This window comes from Callospermophilus lateralis, chromosome 1, assembly GCF_048772815.1.
Source record: "Callospermophilus lateralis isolate mCalLat2 chromosome 1, mCalLat2.hap1, whole genome shotgun sequence".
In the NCBI taxonomy this organism is placed as follows: domain Eukaryota; kingdom Metazoa; phylum Chordata; class Mammalia; order Rodentia; family Sciuridae; genus Callospermophilus; species Callospermophilus lateralis.
In genome coordinates, this window is record NC_135305.1 from 1,158,879 (window position 1) to 1,180,358 (window position 21,480).

Sequence of the window (21,480 nt, forward strand, 5' to 3'; positions counted from 1 at the left end):
CCATTCACTGATGGACTTTGGGAACACTTTAAAAACTCATTTACTATAAAAAAAAAAAAAAAGATTGTTCTGAATGCTGGGATTAGAAGATAAAAGCTCCTGCCCTCCAGGATCTATAGTCTTAATGGGAAAGACAGGCAACAAAGAAATAAAAATACAGCAGAAGGTGGCACAGGTACAGTGACAGAGGGGACACCTAAAGAACAGGATGGACGGGGCCAGCTGTGGTCAGTGGGCCAGGAGGGCTTCTAAGAAGACGGACACTGGAAGAGGGCCTCGAGTCACTGGTTGACAGTGTTGATGGACCCCAGCCCGCTGGACGCAGACCTCCTCCTTTCCCGCCCTCCCTGGCATGTGGACAACCCACAGGAGCTGCTGGCCCACAGCTCCTGAGGACCACTAGGGAGCTGGGATGCCGAGAAGCCTGCAGCACTGGGCTCTGGACAGGGAGGGGCTTGTTCCAGGGAGGAGAGGCCGGCCCTCTTGCCTAGAGTGGAGTGGAAAGGGAGGCTGACCAGAGCCAGGAGGAGTGCCCCTGAGATCTGTGGGGCTGCTGCTGGTGCCTGCGGGCTGATCTGAGGGCAGGCGGTGCCGAGCGGTGGGATGCTTTCCGGTGGAAGGCGCAACAAAGGAGGCCTGGAGAAGGCCTTCCGGGGGCTCCAGCTCTTGGGCAGCGTGTGGCCCTGCAAAGGCGTGGGTGTGGCAGCTGGAAAAGCCCAGGCAGGTGCAGAGGGAGTGGATGGGTGGCCTTGGATGCCACACTGGCTGTGCAGCTGCCTGAGCTCCCCCAGGTCAGGAAGCTGGTGCCTGACTGCAGAGCAGGGGGCCACACCCTGCTGAGGAAGGCGGCTGAGACCCGCCCATGCCCACAGGTATTAAATGCACCAAGGAGAGGTTCAAACTGGATAAAAATGAAAACTGAGTCTCCACCATATTCTACTAGGACCAGAGACCACAAAGCATAGGACGGAAGTAAACGGATGCAGAGGCCCACTGGCAAGGCAGGGTGCAAAGCCAGAGTCAGAGGAAGGCGCCTCAGGTCCTGTGGCAGGGCAGGCAGAGGCGTGTGACAGTGATCAAATGGCCAGTTCACCCGGAGGGCTAAAGCCTCTCTAGGAACCTACCATCAAAGCAAAACCACGCCGCGTTTTCTGTCGTGAGCTTTTCAGGGCACCTAGGTATGTTTGTGGCCTGCCGTCATGGCTGCCTGTCCTTGGCCTGCAGTGAGAGCCTGGGCATCCGGCCCAGAGAAAGGGCAGCCTGGGTCATGTGAAGAATAGTGCCTGTGGGTTGTGGAGGACTTGTTCCTACAACCCCAACCTGGAAACCACCCAGATGTCTGCTCAAGCCCTCTGGCCCTCCCACAGGGAGAGGCGCCACCTTGGGGGACAGTGCCTAGGGACGCAGGGCCCCTCCTGCACTTCCACTCAGCTGTGCCCTAGGAAGCACGTGTGCCAAGGCTCAGAGCCTGAGGACCTTTCACTCATTTTGAGTGCCGTCCAGGACTCCAGGACCTTCATTTGATTAAAACACTGGGCTCAGGGAGCATTTTCCCTGGCCCCGGGGCGGGGGGGTGGCAAGCTCCAGGGCAAGCTGGGACACTCCAGGGCTCCGCATCCCGAGTTGGCTCACACACTCCCTCACTGAGCACCTGCAGCAGCACTTCCTTTCCTGCTCCAGCAGCCCCACTGCTCCAGCAGCCCCAGGGTTCTGGCCAGCTGGGGTCATGCTCACATGCAGACAGCCTGCTTAGGAGTCTCCTGTGCACCTGGCTGCCCAAGTGTCTCCGTGTCGAGTTGCAGGAGTGCTGCTGGGGACGGATGTCAAACACTCTGCTCCAGACCCATCTTGGCTGTCCCTGCTCCGCTGTCTGGAGTTGCCTGAGCAGCTCTCTTGCCAGCCTCCAGGAGACTCCACATTTCCCAGGGTCATGGCCAGCCTTGGCCACCCATGGCTCACCTGCCGCAGGAAGACCAGGTGTGAGCACGGCAGGAAGGAAGTCTCCTTTAGCTGCAGCCGTGGGTGGATGGTGCCTGTTTTTATTTTTTATTTGCCGGGTGATGTTGCGAGATGCTGCTTTGGGATTCTCTGACTCTCTTGCTTGCTCTCCCCAGTGGGATTCTCCAGAGCTGTGGGTGGACAAGGGAAGCAGGCAGCAGGCCAACCGAGGACTTACCACCCATCCCAGAGCCGTGTCACAGTGGCCTGCAGATGGAGAAACCGAGGCTGGGAAATAAGTACAGTGTCCACTTTCAATAGTTAATTGGCGGCAGAGCTGATGACAGAATCCTGGAATTCTTGCCCAACTTTTCCTTGACTTTTTTTTTAAAGTTAAAAACAGTCCCAGAACCCGCTGAACCCAGGTTTCCACAAGGCAGCTGGAGACCGGGTAGACCCTGTCTGCAGGTGGCAAGCCCCAGCCAGACCCAGACCTGCCGTCCCACTTCCAGGAGTCTCATCTCCAGTCTTCAGAACGGGGGTAGGTGGGTCCATACAGAGGAGCCACAAAAAGCCACAAAGGCACGAAAACAGAGCCCAGAGCAGCTTGGCAGGAGCACCAGCGAACGCAGGCGATTTGGGATTGTTACCCTGTTGAGTGGATTTATGATCAAAGGTCAGAAAAACGGATCCAAACTCTCAGTCCAGTCCACCCCTGGCTTTCACTTGCTGGGCGTGAGGCTGTAGGTGCCAGCTCACATGCAGACGTGAAAGTGAGTGATAGAGAAGTGACAGAGAGGCCAGGGGCACCAGCGTCTGCTTTGTTCCTTTGTCTTGAGACTTCCCCAGACGGGCAGACCCTGAGCTACCTGCTCATGTCCCCGTGTTCGCAGCCTCGCACTAGTTTCCGCCGGCTTTCCACTGGTGCCGCGATCCTGTACCTGAGGTGTGACCCTTGAATCTTGTAGATGTCGTGAGTCCTAAGGAGTTTGGGGTCCAGGCTCCTTGAAGTTCTGATCAGCTGCTCTGCTTCCCTGTGACTCAGTGTGTCTGTTCTGGGGACTGCACGTCAGCAGGAGCAGTCTTCTCCCTGCACACAGTGGGCCCTCAGAACTTCACGCTGCTGGACACGGCTCAGGTCCCCGCATCTCCACACCTTAGACGCTTGAGCAGCCAGGTGCACAGGAGAAGCATAAGCTGGTTGTTTGCACATGAGCACAGCCCCCAGCCATGTGTTGAGACAGAGACACAGGTATAGAAAAACAGAGACTCAGAAACAGATGACAGCAGCAAAGACACAGAGAAATACAGACAGAAAGATACAGAGAGACAGACAGTAGACAGATACAGACACAGAGACACAGACATAGAAGTACAGAACAGAGATATAAGCACAATACAGAGATGGAGAGAGAGAGAACAGAAACAGAGACACAGACATAGAGATAGAGGCCATAGTCCAATGACAGAGCCGGAGACATAGAGGACACGTGCGCTACCCGCCATGCTGTCCATGCCTGAGCGGCTCTCCATTAACGAGCAGAGATGACAGGTGTCTAAGATCCCTACCGACTGCCCCTGGCTTGTGCTCCCAGATCTCACGGCACTGTGTGACCCAGTGGCATCGTGGAGCCGCTCATTAGGAAGCCTGCGGACAGCCCCACTGCTGCTGCTTGTCAGCCCACTGTGCGTCTTGATCGCTGTGCCTGTCAGGGCTGCCTCCAGGCTATGAGGCACATGGAGAAAGTGTGTGTTACGTGGTCAAAGATGTCCCAATTTGAGTTTCCTGATTTGTTTCCAGTCCTTGGCATAAGAGAATATCTGATGAGTGTGAGGGGCCAGCCTGCAGCCAAGAGTCTCGTGCACTCAGTGTGTCCTGTGGGACTCCGGGACCTCCAGGTCTCCCTAGCAGTCTGAACTGCTGCTGTGCAGTCTGGGTAGGAGATGTCCAGGGATTCATAAGAAGGAGGGTGATATTGGCTTTCGCACCACAACCCGGTCAAGCCGGCAGCTAGGAGAACTGCTCCCTCAGTGAGTTCACTGCTGGGCAGTTGGGAAGCAATGTGAGAACAGGCTCCAGAAAGGTGCTTTGGTCTGTCCTGCAGAGTTTGGAACCTCTTCCTTCCCAGCCACTGTTGCTTTGTGAACTCTCTGAGTGTGCTTCTAATTACAGTCATTGATTTCTCTGACATAACTTCCATAGCACTGTGCAAGCTGTTGAAAGACAGGGCATGTCTGAATTATTGTTCTCCCATGTAATACAGAGCTTAGCACACAGCAGCAGGAGCATGTGATCCTGCTGACGGTGGGCATGCCACAGAGGGTGGGCATGCCGCAGAGGGTGGGGATGCCGCAGAGGGTGGGGATGCCGCAGACGGTGGGGATGCTGCCAAGGGTGATGGTGGGGATGCCGCAGAGGGTGGGGATCCTGCAGAGGGTGGGGATGCCACCGAGGGTGGGGATGCTGCCGAGGGCGGTGGTGCTGCCGAGGGCGGTGGTGGGGATGCCGCAGACAGTGGGGATGCCGCAGAGGGTGGGGATGCCGCAGAGGGTGGGCATGCCGCAGAGGGTGGGCATGCCGCAGAGGGTGGGGATGCTGCCGAGGGTGGGCATGCCGCAGAGGGTGGGGATGCTGCCGAGGGTGATGGTGGGGATGCCACAGAGGGTGGGCATGCCACCGAGGGTGGGCATGCTGCCGAGGGCGGTGGTGGCCTGCTGTGGATAGTGGTGGGGATGGTACTGAGTCTGGGATGCTGCTGCTGCTGCTGCTGAGGATGATACTAACAGTCTGGGGCATGTGCTAAGCCAGATACTTTTACCTAGGTTTTCCTCATCTTTCTGGTTGCTTTTAAAGAAGACAGAGTTGTTTTTCCAGTGCTTCTGTCAGTGAGAATGTTAACGAATGGCTGGAGTGAGGCAGGCTGCACCAGCATGCTGATGGCCTGTGTCGGTCTTCTAAGGAGCTTGCTTTCCAGAGGCTGTTTCCACCTGTGGTCAGTGGGTTCTGCCTCTTATGTGAAGATAGCTTGGGTAGAGGATTACCTGGAGCAGAGTATCCAGCTTACATCTCAGCGAGGGTGGGCACAGCTGTCCAGTGCTTCACACACCAGCTGGACCACAGCAAGGAGGCCCCTGGATTCTCTTCCATGCAGTTGGGGACTTCCTGTGCCTGTGTCCACACTATGTACCAGATAACAGAAACTGGCTTCTAGGTTGTTAATTTCCGGTTTTGTGTAGTTTCCATTTAAAAAATAATTCAGCATTATCTCAGGAAACCCCACATTTTAATAAGTTGAGACTTAAAGCAACTTCAAAATAGAGGCTGTGAGCAAGTCAGAACTTTAAACTCAAAATGCTGAAATTAGAGGAAAGGTGAGGGCCCTCAGGGCCTGTGGGCCTTCTGCTGTCCCGTGAAGCTGGCGTATGAGGAGGGAAACTAGGGTGGCAGTGTCCTCTTGCATGCTCCCAGATGGCCAGAGGCTGATGCCAGCGCCTGCCACCCCAGGCAGCACTGCAGCCCAGGCAGCTCCCAAGCCCAGCACCTCCCTGTTGGGACGGGAGACGTGGGAGGAGCCAGCCTCGAGAGGAGCGTCCTCACCGCTCCTCCTCGCAACCCTGGACACAGCCCTGGCCCTGAGGTTGAGGTCACTCCATGAGGCACCTGGGCGTTTCTGTCACCTCTGTAGCCTCTGCTGCTGCTGAGAAGGTCTCTTTCCTCCTCTTCCTCTTGAGGAGACTTAGAGCCTCAACAAACCAAGGCATAGTGCTGAGCTCCCCTCTGCCTGGAGTGTCCTCAGTGACCTTCATCAGAGGCCCGTTAGGGGGAGGCTCCAAGGAAGGCTGCGTGGGACCAGCTGTGTGCAGACACTCACAGGCCAAGGACCAGGCATGTGGATGCAGACACCCAGCCTCCAGTACCGTGAACCAAAGAGCCATTCAGGGACAGCCTCTGGCAGTGGGTGCAGGCCAGCCTCTGGTGATGTGGAACTCACTTGAGGGAGGTGGCGGGCTGTGGGCAGTGCTGTCTGAGAGCTCTCCTCCTCACTGGTGCTCCCTCCTCCTGCTTCCCCTCTCTCCAGGAAGAGCAGTTGATTCGCCTAGTCCTCAGACAATACTCGATGATTGGGATGACAGCTAAAACCATATTATTTTGGAAATAGTAATAAGCAATAAAAAAATCTTAGAGACAATATCCAAATTCCTTCTTTGAGAGAAGAAACGAGTCTCAAAAGGTGAAGTGATGTCTCAAGTTCCTGCACGAGAGCTGAAACTAGGCCCCACCATCTCATTTCAGCTCCACCTCCTACACCACATCTACCCCTGGAGGTGGAGCCAAAATGTGGTTGAGGGCATCCAGACCTGGAGTCCTGAGGTGCCTCCTTGGTGTCAGCTCGGACCCCGCACCTACCTAAATGCCAGGCACTCACACCGACCCTCATTCACCAGGGGCCCCAGGGGCATGAGCAGCACAGGATGTGATTTGAAAACGGGTGGCCTTGGACACAGAGTGCGGGAGGAAGCTCCGGGCGTGCTTCCAGGATGGCCTTCCTCTCTCAAGTTCTCAAAGCTGGAAGCTGCTGTGCTTGTGTGGAGTGTTGGTGGAGTAGTAGAGCAGAACGTTGAGATGTCCGACGTTTTCACAGTTGTCAACCACTGGGACTCGGCTTTTCTAGTTGCAGAAGCAAAGTGTAAAGAGGATGCATCTGCCTGCGAATACCACTCCGTGCAGAGGAAACACAGGCTGAGGCCCAGGAAAGACTGTATTGGGCAGGGTATCATCCAGTGAACACGGTGTGGCTGTCCGTCCTGGCGGAGGCCCCGACTGCTTCCCTGTGTGAGGCTGCAGCCCTTCAGGTAGCTACCAGAGGAGCCAGAATGCAGCCCACACCCACAGAGAAGCAGCTGGAGCCTGCTGAGGGTGGCTGAAGGAGAAGGCTACAGGGTCACAGTAAGCTCCCTGCAGGTGGAGGACATGGAGAGACGTTCCAGCAGAATTCTCTAAAGGCAAACAACAGCACATTTCCTAGCCTCTAGAATGAGGGTGGGGGGAGGTCCAGCCTTCAATCTCTCTGCAAGGTTCTTGCAGCTGTATTAGAAAATAGTTTAGCAGTCTTTCAGAAAGTTCAGGCATCAGTGTCTGACCTGGCGATTTCACATCCTAGGTATATGCCCCAGGAAATTGAAGCCGGGTGTCCGTCCAAACACCCATACACAAATGCTCAAGCAGCGTTATTAAGAGTAGCCCAGGGGCTGGGGTTGTGGCTCAGTGGTAGAGTGCTCACCTAGCATGTGCGAGGTGCTGGGTTCAATCCTCAGCACCACATAAAAAGAAATAAATAAAATAAAGGTATAATGTCTGATTACAACTAAAATATACATATGTCTAAAGAACAGCCCAAACTTGAAGACAACCAAGTGTCCATCAGCTGATATGTGGATAAGCAAATATGATGTATACCCAGAGGGACCCTCTGCAGCCTCAAGGAGGGACATCCTGGTGGGCTTCAGCCTGGGTCTGGGTGCACCTCGAGAGCTCTGAGGAGTATGCAGACGCACACGTGTGACGAGAGTCTGTGCATGTGGAGTGCCCACAGAGCAGGCAGGTCCATGGAGACAGAAAGTAGCAGACTTGCCTGAGCTGAAGGGAGAGGGACGGAATGCGGACAAGGTTGATTTAGGGGGCATTGGGATGTTCTGGAATCAGTGGTGATGCTGTTGGGTGATGTCACGGTGTGTGAGTCATCTCTCGGTGAAGCTGTTGTTAAGAACCAGGGCAGGGATGTCTACACAGCATGATCTGGTCAGCACCATGAGATCCTTGCTTGGACTCACCCCTCGGAGATATCTGGTGCCTGGGAAGGACTTAGGAAGGGGCCCAAGGCCCTTCGAGTGTGTGGCTGATGTGGAGCCTCAGTTGTTGCCTGTTTTGCTCTTCTACCCCTCCAGGGCAAGGACCCCTTCCCCGAGAGTGTCCTGACCTATGTGGCTCACACAGCTGCACTGACCTACCCTCCCATCACCCGAGACAAGTATCCTGAAAACTTTCCACTGCGGACCCTCAGCCGGCTGCAGCCCGACGAGCTCAGCCCCAAGGTGGACAGCAATGTGGACAGACAGCACTTGATGGCCGCTCTCGGAGCCGATGCTGCCTGGAGGCCCCCCTTAGTCCCCAAGGAGGGTGACCCAGATCCACAGTACCTTCTGCAGAACCCCTCCAGGGTGCCGAGGCCCCTCTTGATGGCAGCACCCCTTCAGAAGTGGCCCTCGTCTCCAGAAGACCCCAGAGGCCCCCTGAGCTCGGATGATGGTGAGTGGCTTGCTTTGCTGACCCGCCTCACGTTGCCAATTTCCCTGCCTCTTTCTGTGCCAGGGGTCTCCTTCAACGCTTCCCTCCTCGGGTGGGTGGAGCAAGGAGGCAGGGTGGGACAGGGGTACCTTGGGCATCCTCAGCCCCTCGGTGTGGGAGAAGAGCGAGTGGTGGCTCCGCTGCCTGGGATGCCTGTGGCCGGCTGTGGGCGAGGTGCACATCCTGTAGATCTTCTGCTCGGTGCAGTCCTTTGCTTAAACGCATCATTTTATTCACGAGGCTGACATGGGGCATGGCGTGTGGCTCGCGGGACAGGTCTGGCCTCGGGTGTGCTGTCTGCCTTGTGTTCCAGAAGACTGAATAGGAGCACTGTCCCATGTCACACCTCTCCCCGGGGCCCGACCTCATTGCTGTCCTCAAAGCTCCCACCTCAGGTCAGCACCACTCACAATGCACACGTGTGGTGTGGGCCTCGACACCGATCGTCAGGTCATAGTGATATGTGACCTGGTGTAACCGACCGTCGGCAGGTGCCCGTGGCTGCTCTGCGGCACCTGGAAGGCTCTGGCCACGCACTCCCCAGCAGCCTCCTTCTGAGGCCAGCTGGCTTGGGGCTCTGAAACCAAGACCTCGCAGGTGACGGCTTCTCTCCCGCTGTCTCGGGGAGAAGGCCCAACCGTGGCTGCCCTGCAGGCCCTAGTCGCCTCCTGGCTGCTTTCCGGCTGGCGGCTCACCCTCACACGCTGGCTGCATGTGGCCACTGTGGCAGTCTGTCAACGAGCAACGTGGAGTCACAGTTTAGAGGACAGGACCTCCTTCTCATTCCTGCCCTGGGCAGGGTGCATGAGACGCTCAGCTGAGGACTGCTTGTGCAGACAGGTGTCGTCAGCTGCTTTGTCCACGAGGTGGTCAGCATGCCCCCGGGCCGCACTCACCCTTGGGGCTCTCACCTGTGGTCAGTCTGGGCTGCCCTGAGGAATCCTGTGTCCCCATTGCTTCTTGCACGGCTCTCATTTGCTGGGCTCTTGGGTGGCCTCCCAACTCACCTCATCACCCCACAGCGGTCCCTCAGCTCCTCCTCGGCACCTCCGAGCCCTCAGGGGACTGCTGTGCCTTCCCTGCACCTTCTGCCCTTCACTCCTGCTGTACCCACGCTGGGTCATGGCTGCTCTCTCTGACCCCCCTCCCACCCCACTCCCATTTATCCACAGCCTCTGCTTAGCTGTGGGAAACTGGGAGAGGCAGACAATGCTACCCCCAAGGGACGTGATTCTAACAGGAGAGCACGTGTCTTGCAAACAGAAGGTAGCCCCTTCTCCTGCGCCTGGCTGTCCCTGGTGCCAGGTGGGCTCCCTGCCCCTCCAGCTGCTTCCTTGGCACCTCCCTTCCTCTTCACACCCTGGAGTGCCATCTCTGGAGTGTGCTCCTGGAAACACCCTCCACTGTCCAGTCCCTTACCAGTTGCTTAGTCTGCTGGGCATTGTCCCTCAGCTGCCTTGCAACATCCGTTATCTTCTTATACATACTGTCTTCCTAGTGCTCTGCATGCTTTCAGAAGCACTTTGTAAAATATCAAACACAAACAGAACTGTGCAGGGAAACCCCGTGCCTGCCAGACCCACTTCAACACACAGCACCCTGGACCCTGGCTGCAGGCCAACTCCCCTGCACCCCTGCCCGACTCTGACCAGCAGATCAGTCACCAGATCACTTCCTCTGTCAGTTTCTCCGCAGTGTACTAACCAGACCACAACAGTTCCATCCCATCAAGATTCATAACAGTGCTAACACCTCCACGTCTTTTCGGTGCTCAGATTTCCCAATTGTCATGCATTTTTCTCAGTTGGTTTTTTTAAAAAATTCTTGTTCTCATTAGTTATACATGACAGTAGAATGTCATGTATATCAAAGGAACCAACTGGGAGACATACATGGAGTGTCACTTCCCATTCTTGTGGTTGTAAATGATGTGCAATTACATTTATCATGTATTCCTATATGCACCCAGGAAGATTATGTCAGATTGATTCTACTCTCTCTCCTATTCCCATTCTGGGTTCCTTCATTCCCCTTTGTCTAATCCAAAGTACTTCTATTCTTCCGTACTTTCCCCTACCCTTATTGTGAATTAGTTTCTGCATATCACAGAGAACATTTGGCCTTTAGGTATTTTGGGGATTGGCTTCTTTCACTTAGCATGATAGTCTCCAGTTTCATCCATTTACTGGCAAATGCCATAATTTCATTTGTCTTTTTGGCTGAGTTATATTCCACTGTGTACATATACCATGTGTATATTTCTTTATGCATTCATCTGTTGAAGGGCACCTAGGCTAGTTCCGTAGTTTAGCTATTGTGAATTGAACTGCTGTAAACATTAATGGGCTGCATCACTGTAGTTTGCTGATTTTAGTCCTTTGTGTATATATGGAGGAGTGGTTTATCTGGGTCAAATGTTGGTTCCATTCCAAGTTTTCTGAGAAATCTCCATACTGCTTTCTAGAATGGTTGCACCAATTTGCAGTCCCATCAGCAGTGTATGAGTGTACCTTTTTCTCCACATCCTCACCAACAGTTATTGTTAATTGTATGCTTGATAATTGCCATTCTGACTGGAGTGAGATGAAATCTCAGTGTAGTTTTAATTTGCATTTCTCTAAATTGCTAGAGATGTTGAACACTTTTTTGTATATTTGTTGACCTATTGTATTTCTTTGTCTGTGGAAGTGCCTGTTGGGTTCCTTTGCCTGTTTGTTAATTGGGTTATTTTTTTTTTTTTCGGTCTTAAGTTTTTTGAATTCTTTATATATCCTGGAGATTAATTCTGTATCTGAGGTGCATGTGGTAAAGATCTTCTCCCATTCTGTGGGCTCCCTTCACGTCCTTGATTCTTTCCTTTGTTGTGAAGAAGCTTTTTAGTTTGATTCCATCTCATTGTTCAATTTTTTAATATTCATTTTTAGTTGTAGTTGGACGCTACACCGTTATTTTATTTATTTATTGTTATGTGGTGCTGAGGATCAAACCCAGGGCCTTACATGTGCTAGGCGAGCCCTCTGCCCCGAGCCACAACCCCAGCCCTCATTACTGACTTTTTAAGTTTACTTCTTGCGCTTTAGGAGCCCTGTTAAGGCTGGTTCCTAAGGACATGATGGAGAGCGTCATTTTCTTCTATTAGGTGCAGGGTCTCTGGTCTCATGCGCAGGTCCTTGGTCCACTTTGAGTTCTGTGCAGGGTGGGAGATAGGGTTTAATTTCCTTCTGCTACATACGGCTTCCAGTTTCCCAGCACCACTTGTTGAAGAGGCTCTCTTTTCTCCAATGTACCTTCTTGGCACCTTTCTCTATGTTTATGTGGGGGGGTCTCTGTGTCTGTTCTGTACCATGGTCTACATGTCTGTTTTGGTGACAAGACCAAGCGATTTTGGTTACTGTGGCTCTCCCAGGTGGTTCCTTTGAAGCTGGATCCACAGAGGGTCATCGGAGTTGATAGCTCTATCTGTGCAAGGTTTCTCCTCCTCTTTTTTCTTTTTTGCGATTTTTTTCCCCAGAAATCATCCATCTCAAGTTTGGGGCTTTATTTTCCCCACATGTGGATTTTGCTGGTTGCTTCCCAGCGACGTCTAACATGTTCCCCACTGTGTGCTCCAAGTTCAATGGAAGACCTCTAGGGCGTGTTCTGTGCCTCCCAGGAGTGGCAGAGCTGGCTGGGTCGCCTCCAGCCTCCCTGGAGGTTCTGGTGTCACGGCCCTCACTGCTCGCGGAACCACGCGAACTCACTGTGCCGCCTGTGTGGACGGTGCAGGGTCTGCCTCTCCTGGAGGCCTGAGTGTGACGCAGACAGCAGACCTGCCAGGGCCTCCACTGTCCCCTGGACCTAGTGTGTGCCACCACCATGGTGCAGAGTGAGTGAGGCACTAGTGCATATGGACAGCACCAATCCCCTCTCCAGTCAGCCCCCAGAGGTGCATTATTTCAGCCTCATCTTCCTAAAGAGGAAACAAGGTGGAAGGCTGAATGATGACACCTGACTGGGGGTGCAGACTGCTTCAGAGAACGCTGGAGCCCTAAAGACCCCCCAGCTCACATGCAGATTTGAGCACAGCTGATTTTGCTGCTCTGGCTAATTGGTTTCTGCGCTGGAGTGTAGAATGGCTGTTCGGCTCCAGATCCAGTTTCCTTGACCTGTTTTTTTGCATGTCAAGTTGTGCACTAAGACCCTTCATAGTGCACTGGGGCAGTGGTGGGCTGTCTCTGTACTGCAGCCTGCAGCCCTGGAACAGCCACTGAAGGAGTGCAGTGCTGCAGAGGTTCTGGGCAGAGGGTGGCCAAGGCAGGGATGAGGTGTACTTCTCTACAGGGTTGAGCTAAAAGGGGAAGCATGCCCTGCACCTGAAGATGAGGCTTTCCTAGACCGCGGTGGGTGCAGCATGCTGTGGGAAATGAGGGTGCTGCAGGAGCACCCAGGTCACACACCCACGTCTTTCCCGGGATGTGGGCAGCACCATCCGAGATGATGTTCTGGAGCCCTGCAAGCAGGTTAGACAGACTAAAGGTATCCATAAGGACAGAAACCCCTAGGAGACATGGGGATGCCCACAGCCCACACCTCAAAACTCAGTCTCACCTGGAAGGTCACGCAAGGGAGTCTGCAGGCAGACCCAGAGAGCACTGTGCCAGCACCCCTCCACCCTGGCTCCCCACCCTCCCCGGCTTGTGTTCTCACAGGTTTGTGAGGTGGGTAAGGATGGAGGGCCCCAGTGACTGCAGGCCTGCATTCCCAGAAGGCAGATATCCAGCTGGGAGGGTCCTGTGTGGCTCAGAAAGAGGCTTCCCGCAGCTCTGCCTTCAGCCAGCAGTGAGGGGGAAGCCCACCCATGGCCACTCCTCCGTGCTAGCTCCAAACCCATGGGGGAGCTCACCCCACAGAAAGTCCAGCAGAGACGAGTGTTTGGGAGGAAGAAAGCAGGTGTTCTTGAGGATGCCACCAACCTGCCAGGAAGCAGGCTACCTTCCAGTTTAGGGAAGTGTGATGCTCATGCAAGGAGGAGGACAGGGGCTGCACGTGGACATCAGTGTTGCCAGGAGCTGGGGGCAGGCAGCCGGTGTCTGGGCACGGGCTGCAGGTGGCAAGTGCCTTGTGGCTGTGTCTTATCTTGAGGGCAGGATGCTCCAGTTTGGGGTCAGTTTTATGATCAACAAACCAGTTTCTGGAATCAGCTCAGAAAAACAAATGAGAGTGCAGGGATGTAGAGTGACGGCCATGAGAAAGGGCGCAGGGATAGAGCAGAGGGGTTCCCGGCACATCCCTGGCTGCTGGGCAACCTGGCAGGAGGCTGCTGACTGGCTGTGGCAGGAGCTCCTGTGGCAGGCACTCAGGCAGGAGCCTCTTCCTTCATTCATTTACTTACATCTTCTTTTCCTTTCTAAAAGCTTTAAAGCAACTTAAAGCAACCCCAGCTGTCCAGGCTGGAGGTGACAAGGTGTGCTGCCCTGGTGCAGCCTGGGACGCGGCCCCCCAAGTCCTGGTTCACAACACACCAGGCCAGGAGTGGCTTTCCTGATCAGTGTGCCCTAGGAATCAGAGAAAGGTTATCTGTTGCACTCTGCCGGGGATAAAATAATCACCTCCTGGCATGCACAGCAAGCACAGTAGACATGTGGAAAGGGGAGAATTTCTTCTTCCCTCACTAGGAGTGAGGGGCCACTGGGACTCACATGCAGCCTTCGGGGCATGTGAGTTTCAGGGGGACCTTCAGGGTGGACTCCTAGCTGTTTATTCTCTGTGTCCCTTTAATTTGTTATTTGGGCTAGCTCCTCTCTTCTCCCTGGTCAGAAAACTCAGGCACACACCTTGAACTCTGGTCACTCTTAGTTAATAAAATGTTCCATGTCCACTTTTCATGTTTATTCATTTTTTTACAGTTGTGTACAGTACACCAAACCTAAGCTTCACCAAGTCACCCATTTTCCAGGTCAGAGCTCGGTGGCTTGGGAGCATTTGATTCTGTGCATTCTTACTTGAGCCTCCAGGGCATGCAGCTCACAGCCCTCCCCAGCTGGTCTGTGGAGGGGATCTGTGCTAAGGATTCACTTTGCACAGTGACAGTGGCAGATTTTAATATGATACAACCAGAGTCAAGTGTTTCTGTCCCCCCTGGAAAGAATATGCGTGTGACTATGGCATCGTGTTCACGTGACATGAAGCCCCTGTGCCTTGGCATGGGTGAGGCGAGGACACCCACTCTCCGTCCGCGCGGTCAGTGTGCTCAGCGTGCTAGAACCAGTCAGTCTCCTGGCTTACAGACAGACAGGACCGAACTGGGGCAGAGAGGCTCCTGGCAAGGGAACGGCTGACGGGCTCTTTGCCCTGGACCTGCACTCCCATGGAGCCTGTGAGCACCTTCTGAGTCATCAGGAAGTCTGCTGGGGGCTGGGTGGTGGCTCAGTGGTACAGAGCTTGCCTAGCATGTGTGAGGCCCTGGGTCTGATTCTCAGCACTGCATATAAATAAACAAATAAAATAAAGTTCCATTGACAACCAAAAAAATACATTACAAAAAAAAAAAAAAAGACGTCTGCTACGTCAGCAGAGACCTTTCCCCTTTTACCAGTGAACCAGCCCACATGGGTCTGAGGTGCCAGGGTCTTGGCCTCAGCCATCGCCTACAGTGGGGTCAGCAGCCTAGGCTCCCACAGGGCAGGAGAAGACTGGAAGGAGCGCTCTGTGGCTTACCCATCAGGAAAGTGGCCCCGGGGCTGCACCTGCAGGTCTTGTTCCACCTGCTTGCAGCCTTAGTGTGGGCGCAGCGATGGTCTGTCAGGCCTGAGTAGCACAGCCACGTGTCCTAGGGACGTGGACTGCCTTACATGCCTCCTCCCAACTGGGAACGTGGCCCCCACACTGGCACAGCGCCTGTCCTCAGACCTGGAGGGGCCGGGTAGTCAGGCAGCTGCCCCACGTCACTGACAAACTACTCCTTTGGTCTGCCCCAGCACTCCCCTTGGAGGGCCATTCTGCTGCAGGCTAGCTGCTTTTGCTGGAAAGTTCTTCACGTGAGTGCTGCGTTGAGCACTCTCTTAGGCTATGAGTGGCAGGGCACTGAAGGGAACTTGGTGAAGCTTCTCACTCCCCGGATACTTTGCCCTGCCACCTTCCACACTGGCCCTAAAGGGAAGGCTGGCTCAACAGACCTGGGGGCCACACACGGTGCCATCCTCCCTGTGGCTCCAGGTGGTCCCTTGGCCACGGGAAGTGCTGGGTGGTGCACCCCCTGAGCACCTGGCAGGTCCCCCTGAGAAGCACCGGGCGTGTGTGCAGGGAGTCTTTCTCCTCCTCACCAGCCCAGCAGGAGCCCTCGGTGGAACCAAGGTCTCCAGACCCTGGGCCTTCTGGGCAGTGCTGGTTTCCTTCTGGCCGTAAATCGCATTCCTGTTGGCACACGTGCATTATCCGTGCGTACCTGGCCACACACCATGGAGGCTGGCACCTGCAGGAGGAGACTGGACAACTCAGCCCTCAAAGGGCATTCCCCGGTGTAGCTCATTTACCCAGTGTAGACGGGCCACTCCCTCGAGACTGTTTCTGGAGGGGTTCACATCTGGTCCTGGGCCTGCCACCAGTACGTGTCCCGGCTGCCTTCCCTGTTGTAAGTCAGATAGCACTCTGAGTGTGCAAACTCCTGTGGTGTGACTCTGAATGAAACAGGCTTTAGAAACTAGTCTGAGCCTGGGGGCACGCTCAGTTGTAGGGCATTTGTGTGTGGAAGGCCCTAGCACCCCAAACAGAAGAGAAGAACAAGAAAACACGTTGACTGGCTCTCCTCATCACCCACTGAAGTTCCGTCAGTAGCACTTTCCTCTTGGCCTCGTTATTGCTGTCATAGGAAATCAGACTGGGCCAAGGCAGCTCCCGTGAGTATAAAACAGCACAACCTGACAAGCAATGGCGCATTTTCCTGCCTGCAACTTGGGCGTTTTTCACTCTCCAGTGAGACACACCTGCCACTTGGCAGGGTTTCCTGAAGCCCCTTATATGTGGAAGGAGAACACAGTTTGCCCTCCTGGTGTTATCTTCAATGAAAATAGGCAGGGCACAGATATGTAATTATATCCATGTCTTCCAGGGAAAACCCACATAAAGACAGAATAAAATAATACACTCCTACTGAATTTACTTGAATCTTTTATAAATATCAAAGTGTTAGACTCTGCAATTAATGAACTGTATACCCTCTAAACAGAAGGGCACAGTCAGTTCCTCATGAAGATGATAATAATGGTGGAGGTGATTGTATTAATGGTATTGATAACAATGGTGGTGATGGTGTGGTCATGTTTTGATGGTAATAGTGATAGGATGATGGTGGTGATGGTGATAGGGTGATGGTGATGGGGTGATGGTGATGGGGTGATGGTGATAGGGTGATGGTGGTGTTGGTGATAGGGTGATGGTGGTGATGGTGATGGGGTGATGGTGGTGATGGTGATAGGATGATGGTGGTGATGGTGATAAGATGATGGTGGTGATGGTGATAGGGTGATGGTGGTGATGGTGATAGGGTGATGGTGGTGATGGTGATAGGATGATGGTGATAGGGTGATGGTGGTGATGGTGATAGGATGATGGTGATAGGATGATGGTGGTGTTGGTGATAGGGTGATGGTGGTGATGGTGATGGGGTGATGGTGGTGATGGTGATAGGATGATGGTGGTGTTGGTGATAGGGTGATGGTGGTGTTGGTGATAGGGTGATGGTGGTGTTGGTGATAGGGTGATGGTGATAGGGTGATGGTGGTGTTGGTGATAGGGTAATGGTGATAGGGTGATGGTGGTGTTGGTGATAGGGTGATGGTGATAGGGTATTGGTGATAGGGTGATGGTGATAGGGTGTTGGTGATAGGATGATGGTGGTAATGGTGATAGGGTGATAGTAATAGGATGATGGTGGTGTTGGTGATAAGGTGATGGTGGTGTTGGTGATAGGGTGATGGTGGTGTTGGTGATGGTGATAGGATGATGGTGGTAATGGTGATAGGATGATGGTGGTGTTGGTGATAGGATGATGATAGTTATGATGATAGGGTGATGGTGGTGTTGGTAATATGATGATGATAGTGATGATGATGGTGGTGATGGTGATAGGGTGATGGTGGTGATGATAGTGATGGTGATAGGGTGATGGTGATAGGGTGATGGTGGTGTTGGTGATAGGATGATGGTGGTATTGGTGATAGGATGATAGGGTGGTGATGGTCATGTTGTTGATGGTGGTGAGGTGATATGGTGATGGTAGTGATGATGGTGATGGTGATAGGGTGATGATTGTGTTGGTGATAGGGTGATGGTGGTGATGATAGTGATGGTGATAGGGTGATGGTGGTGATGGTGATAGGTGGTGATGGTGATAGGGTGATGGTGGTGTTGGTGATAGGGTGATGGTGATAGGATGATGGTGGTGATGGTGATAGGGTGATGGTGATAGGATGATGGTGGTGATGGTGATAGGATGATGGTGGTGTTGGTGATAGGATGATAGGGTGGTGTTGGTGATAGGATGATAGGGTGGTGATGGTCATGTTGGTGATGGTGGTGATGATGGTGATGGTGATAGGGTGATGATGGTGGTGATGATATGAGGATAATGGTGAGGATAATGACTGTAATGACATGAGGTGATGGTGGTGTGTGGTGATACGAGGGTGATGGTGATGGTGGTGGTATGATATGAGGTGATGTGGTGAGGATGGCGATGGTGACAGGAAGATGACGTGAGGACTGATTGTGTTGGTGACGGTGAGGATGGTGATGGTGGTGAGTGGTGTTAGCTAAACCACGTACTTCGTATGTAGGTGGTACTAAAGGCACTGAGGAGCAAAGCTGCTGTGGGTGAGTTGCCTCTTCTGTGACAGAGCAGTCTTGTAGTGAGGCCAGCCGCGTGTCAGCGCTCATCCTCTAATGCACATGACGCTTTGTTTGGGGGACACCAGGAGAACGTGCGAGTCCTAGGTCAGGCCTGCGGTTGTGCATGCAGAGCCACTGCAGGGTGGTCTCCGACTCGAGGCCTCCCACGTCTGACGTCCTGACACTTCGTGTGACTGCCCTGCTGGAGCCCACGTGCAGCCCTGAGAGCTGCTTAAGTTGTCATTGTAAGCTCGCCAGATCTTGGAATCTTGGGGTGCAATGGAGGGAACCAAGCTTTGGAGCTTGGGGTACTGGACTGTGCTCTGTGTCGCTTCTTCCATCCGTGGGGCTCGCTGGGCTTTAGAAGAGTGTGTCCCCACTTCACTTCCTCCTCAAGTGACTGAAGTGGGTGCCTTCCTTTTGACCCTGTCTCTCCTCTGCACCTTACAGAGTGGTCCTTTTAAGATCGTGAGTCGACGGTCCCCCACTGCTCGCAGCAGCACGTGTGGGCTTCCCATCACTCTCGGAGAAGGAAAGCCTTCTTGGGGTCAGGCCTGTGCGCCTCTGTCCCTGCCCACCTCTTCCCCTGCTTGTTGTCCCAGACACTCTGACCTCCTTTCCCTTCCCCCGCCCAGCATGCCAAGCAGTGTCCACCCCAAGGCCAGAGTCTTTCCCAGTACCCCCTGGGCTCGGGCCTCACCTCCTTTGGGCCACTGAACTCATTCTCAGCAAGTCTTCTCCAATAATCCTTTGAGAACCCCACCGTCCATCCCAGCTCCCGTCCTTTCTACTGCATACCATCTGTCACCACCAGACAGTCTAAGTGTGTATGTTTTAATTGTCCATTTCCACCTCTTCTAGTAGAGTTGGAACCCACATGAAAGCAAGGCCATTGTTTAGCAATCCTTCTCTGTACCTCGAGAGGGCGCTGTGCCCAGAACAGTGCACTATGTCTGTGAAAGGGAAGTGGACCCAGGTAGGGGAGGGAGGTGGGGGGACAGGGGGGTGGGGGGGAGGGCCCTTCACCTCCTAAACCCCTTCCATTGCTCTGTGGAGACCTGGGGTGGGTCGCTGCACTGGAGCTGAGTTCTAGGGGGCATTTGGGCACGCGGGGAACAGAGGTAGACCCTGTCCCCCACAGGGAGGGGGGCAAGGTAGGGGAGCGCTGGGCCGGGTGGACGGGCTGCAGAATCAGCAGCTAGCCCTGTGCTCTGCTTGGGATGTGTGCGTAGAGCATGTCCCAGCGCTGGCCTGATGGCTGCTCCCCCAGCTTGGTCTCCAGCCCCTCCACAGAGACCCCACCCACAGGGACTTGCAGGGGGACTAGACAAGATCTTTTCAGGTAGACAGTGCACCCGACGTTATTGGAACATCCCCAGATTTCTGGGTCACAGAGATGAGCAGCAGTGGGGTCCCCTGGCTAAGTCAGTGGGGAATGCAAGAAGTGCCCGCCCACCTGGGCTGACCCACCAGGTCAGGGTGGCAGGGATGCCACCGTGGAGTCTCAGGGTGGACTCCTGGGCTCTGCAAGTCGCAGTGGTCCTGGAGACCAGGAGCCCACGCTCGGGTGACCAGAGCGCTGGCAGGGCCCCACTTTCTGTCAGCCCTCCCCAGCAGTGCGTTTCCTTCAGCATGCCTGAACCCTCTCACGCCCACGCAGTCCCGCCCCGTCTTGCTGAGTGCCTTTGGGAGCAGCATGCTCCTGGGGTACCTCTGTGTGAAGCTGTTGGAGTTGTTTTTATTCTTATTCCTTCACATTTTATTGATTTTCTATTTAAAAATACATTCTTGACACTTTTTGCTCAGAATTACTCAGGTTTTCTTTCTCCCAAAAGATGTAATTTGGGTTTATCCTTAAAAAAAAAAAAAAAAAAGTAAAGAATTGGGTTTACCTCTGTTAGAGATTAAAAATAAGTATGAAGGATATTTTTGACCTTTTTAGAAAATGCGAAGTTTTATATTTTTATATCTTAAGGGTTCATAGTGAAAAGACCTTTGTCAGGTTCTGTGTAAACATCTGTAGGTCGTGGGGCTGAAACTGAGAGGAACAGGCAGGACCAGCAGGGGCTGCCTCGCAGGGCACACGACGCACCCACGCCCGGGCGGCCTCTACGCTGCCCCCGGGGCTGCCTGTCCGTCCACTTAGCAGTGATGCGGCCTGGCGGCCAGCGTGGCAGGCTCCACAGGTGTGTGGTCCTCCTGGGATGGCACCACTGCCTGCCCAGCAGGCCCCTCCCTGGTGACAGCTGGACCCACCTACAGATGGCTTCTCTGTCCCCCAGATGTGGTCATTCGGAGTCTCCTGAAGGACCTGTGGCAGCGCCAAGCTGAAGTGAAGCAAGTGGGCCCCCTGGAACTGGAGGAGATGGTGGGCACAATTGCAGGCCCCATGCAAGGTGAGTGCCCAGAGGGAGACCAGCTGAGGGGCAGGCAGAGGGCCTGAAGCAGCAGTCCAAGGGGACCTCCTCTCCCCAGGCCCTTGGCTTTCGGGGTGGACTCAGGGCAGGGATGTGGTCATATGTGGCACTAGACCTGCCGTTGAGCAGGCTGAAATGCTTTCTTCCTGCTGGGGAGGTGGAGTTCATATTAATGATCATCTTATCTGTTTGAGGTTTTGCTCTAAAACCTTCTTTCCAGGCTGAGCCTCTGGAGCAATTACGCCGAGTGGCAGGTGGCTCTGCCAGGAGGTGAGCTCCTCTGTGCTGAGCCTTAGCAGTAGGAAGCCCGGAGTGAGGCCACGTCTTTGTTTGGATCCTGGGAATCGGTGTTGTCAAACATTTGAACAGTGGAGCCAGAGGGCTTCATCTGACGGCCTGCGCCCACCCTCTGAAGCTGCGGGGGGCATGGAAGTCCCCTCCCGGCTGCCTTCCCTGATTAGGCAGCCCCTGGCAGACAGGTGTTCTGTGACCAGCCCCGCCCCACGGGATTGCTCCCAGAGTTCTTGGAGCCCTAGCAAATTGCTAACTCGATGCCTTGTAGGTGGTAGGTGTCCAAGAACAGGAGCTGAAAGCCAGGTGCAGGTGACAGGCCTTTCTCCTCTGGGTTGGGACACAGGCTCACCGGGTACTGCAGTAGGAAACACAGAAACACAGAAAGGGAAAGTAGCCTCGCCACAGTGGGGTACACGCTGGGCAACCACCAGTGCACATCTGCCCACAGAAGGCCCAGGTCCTGCCCAGCAGGCTTCAGGGAGGAGGCGACCTGGAGCCTATATGTGGCTTGGGTGCAGCACACCGGGGGTAGGTCGTGTGTGGGGCGTTTACCTGGAGAGAGTTGTTGCCCAAGCCGGATGACCTGAGTCAGTGGACGTGCAGCCATCCTGGCTGGACACT

At 54.2% G+C, this 21,480-nt stretch overlaps 1 protein-coding gene across 1 annotated transcript in view; it reads left to right on the forward strand.

Annotated features, from left to right (window-relative positions):
• Ptprn2 (protein tyrosine phosphatase receptor type N2) overlaps positions 1-21,480 on the forward strand; it is a 718,290-nt gene that overhangs the window by 285,149 nt on the left and 411,661 nt on the right. Inside the window, exons 6-7 of the mRNA XM_076835049.2 lie at positions 7,885-8,245; positions 20,431-20,585. Coding sequence (XP_076691164.2) covers positions 7,885-8,245; positions 20,431-20,585 — 516 coding nt within the window. The remainder of the gene's footprint in view (positions 1-7,884; positions 8,246-20,430; positions 20,586-21,480) is intronic.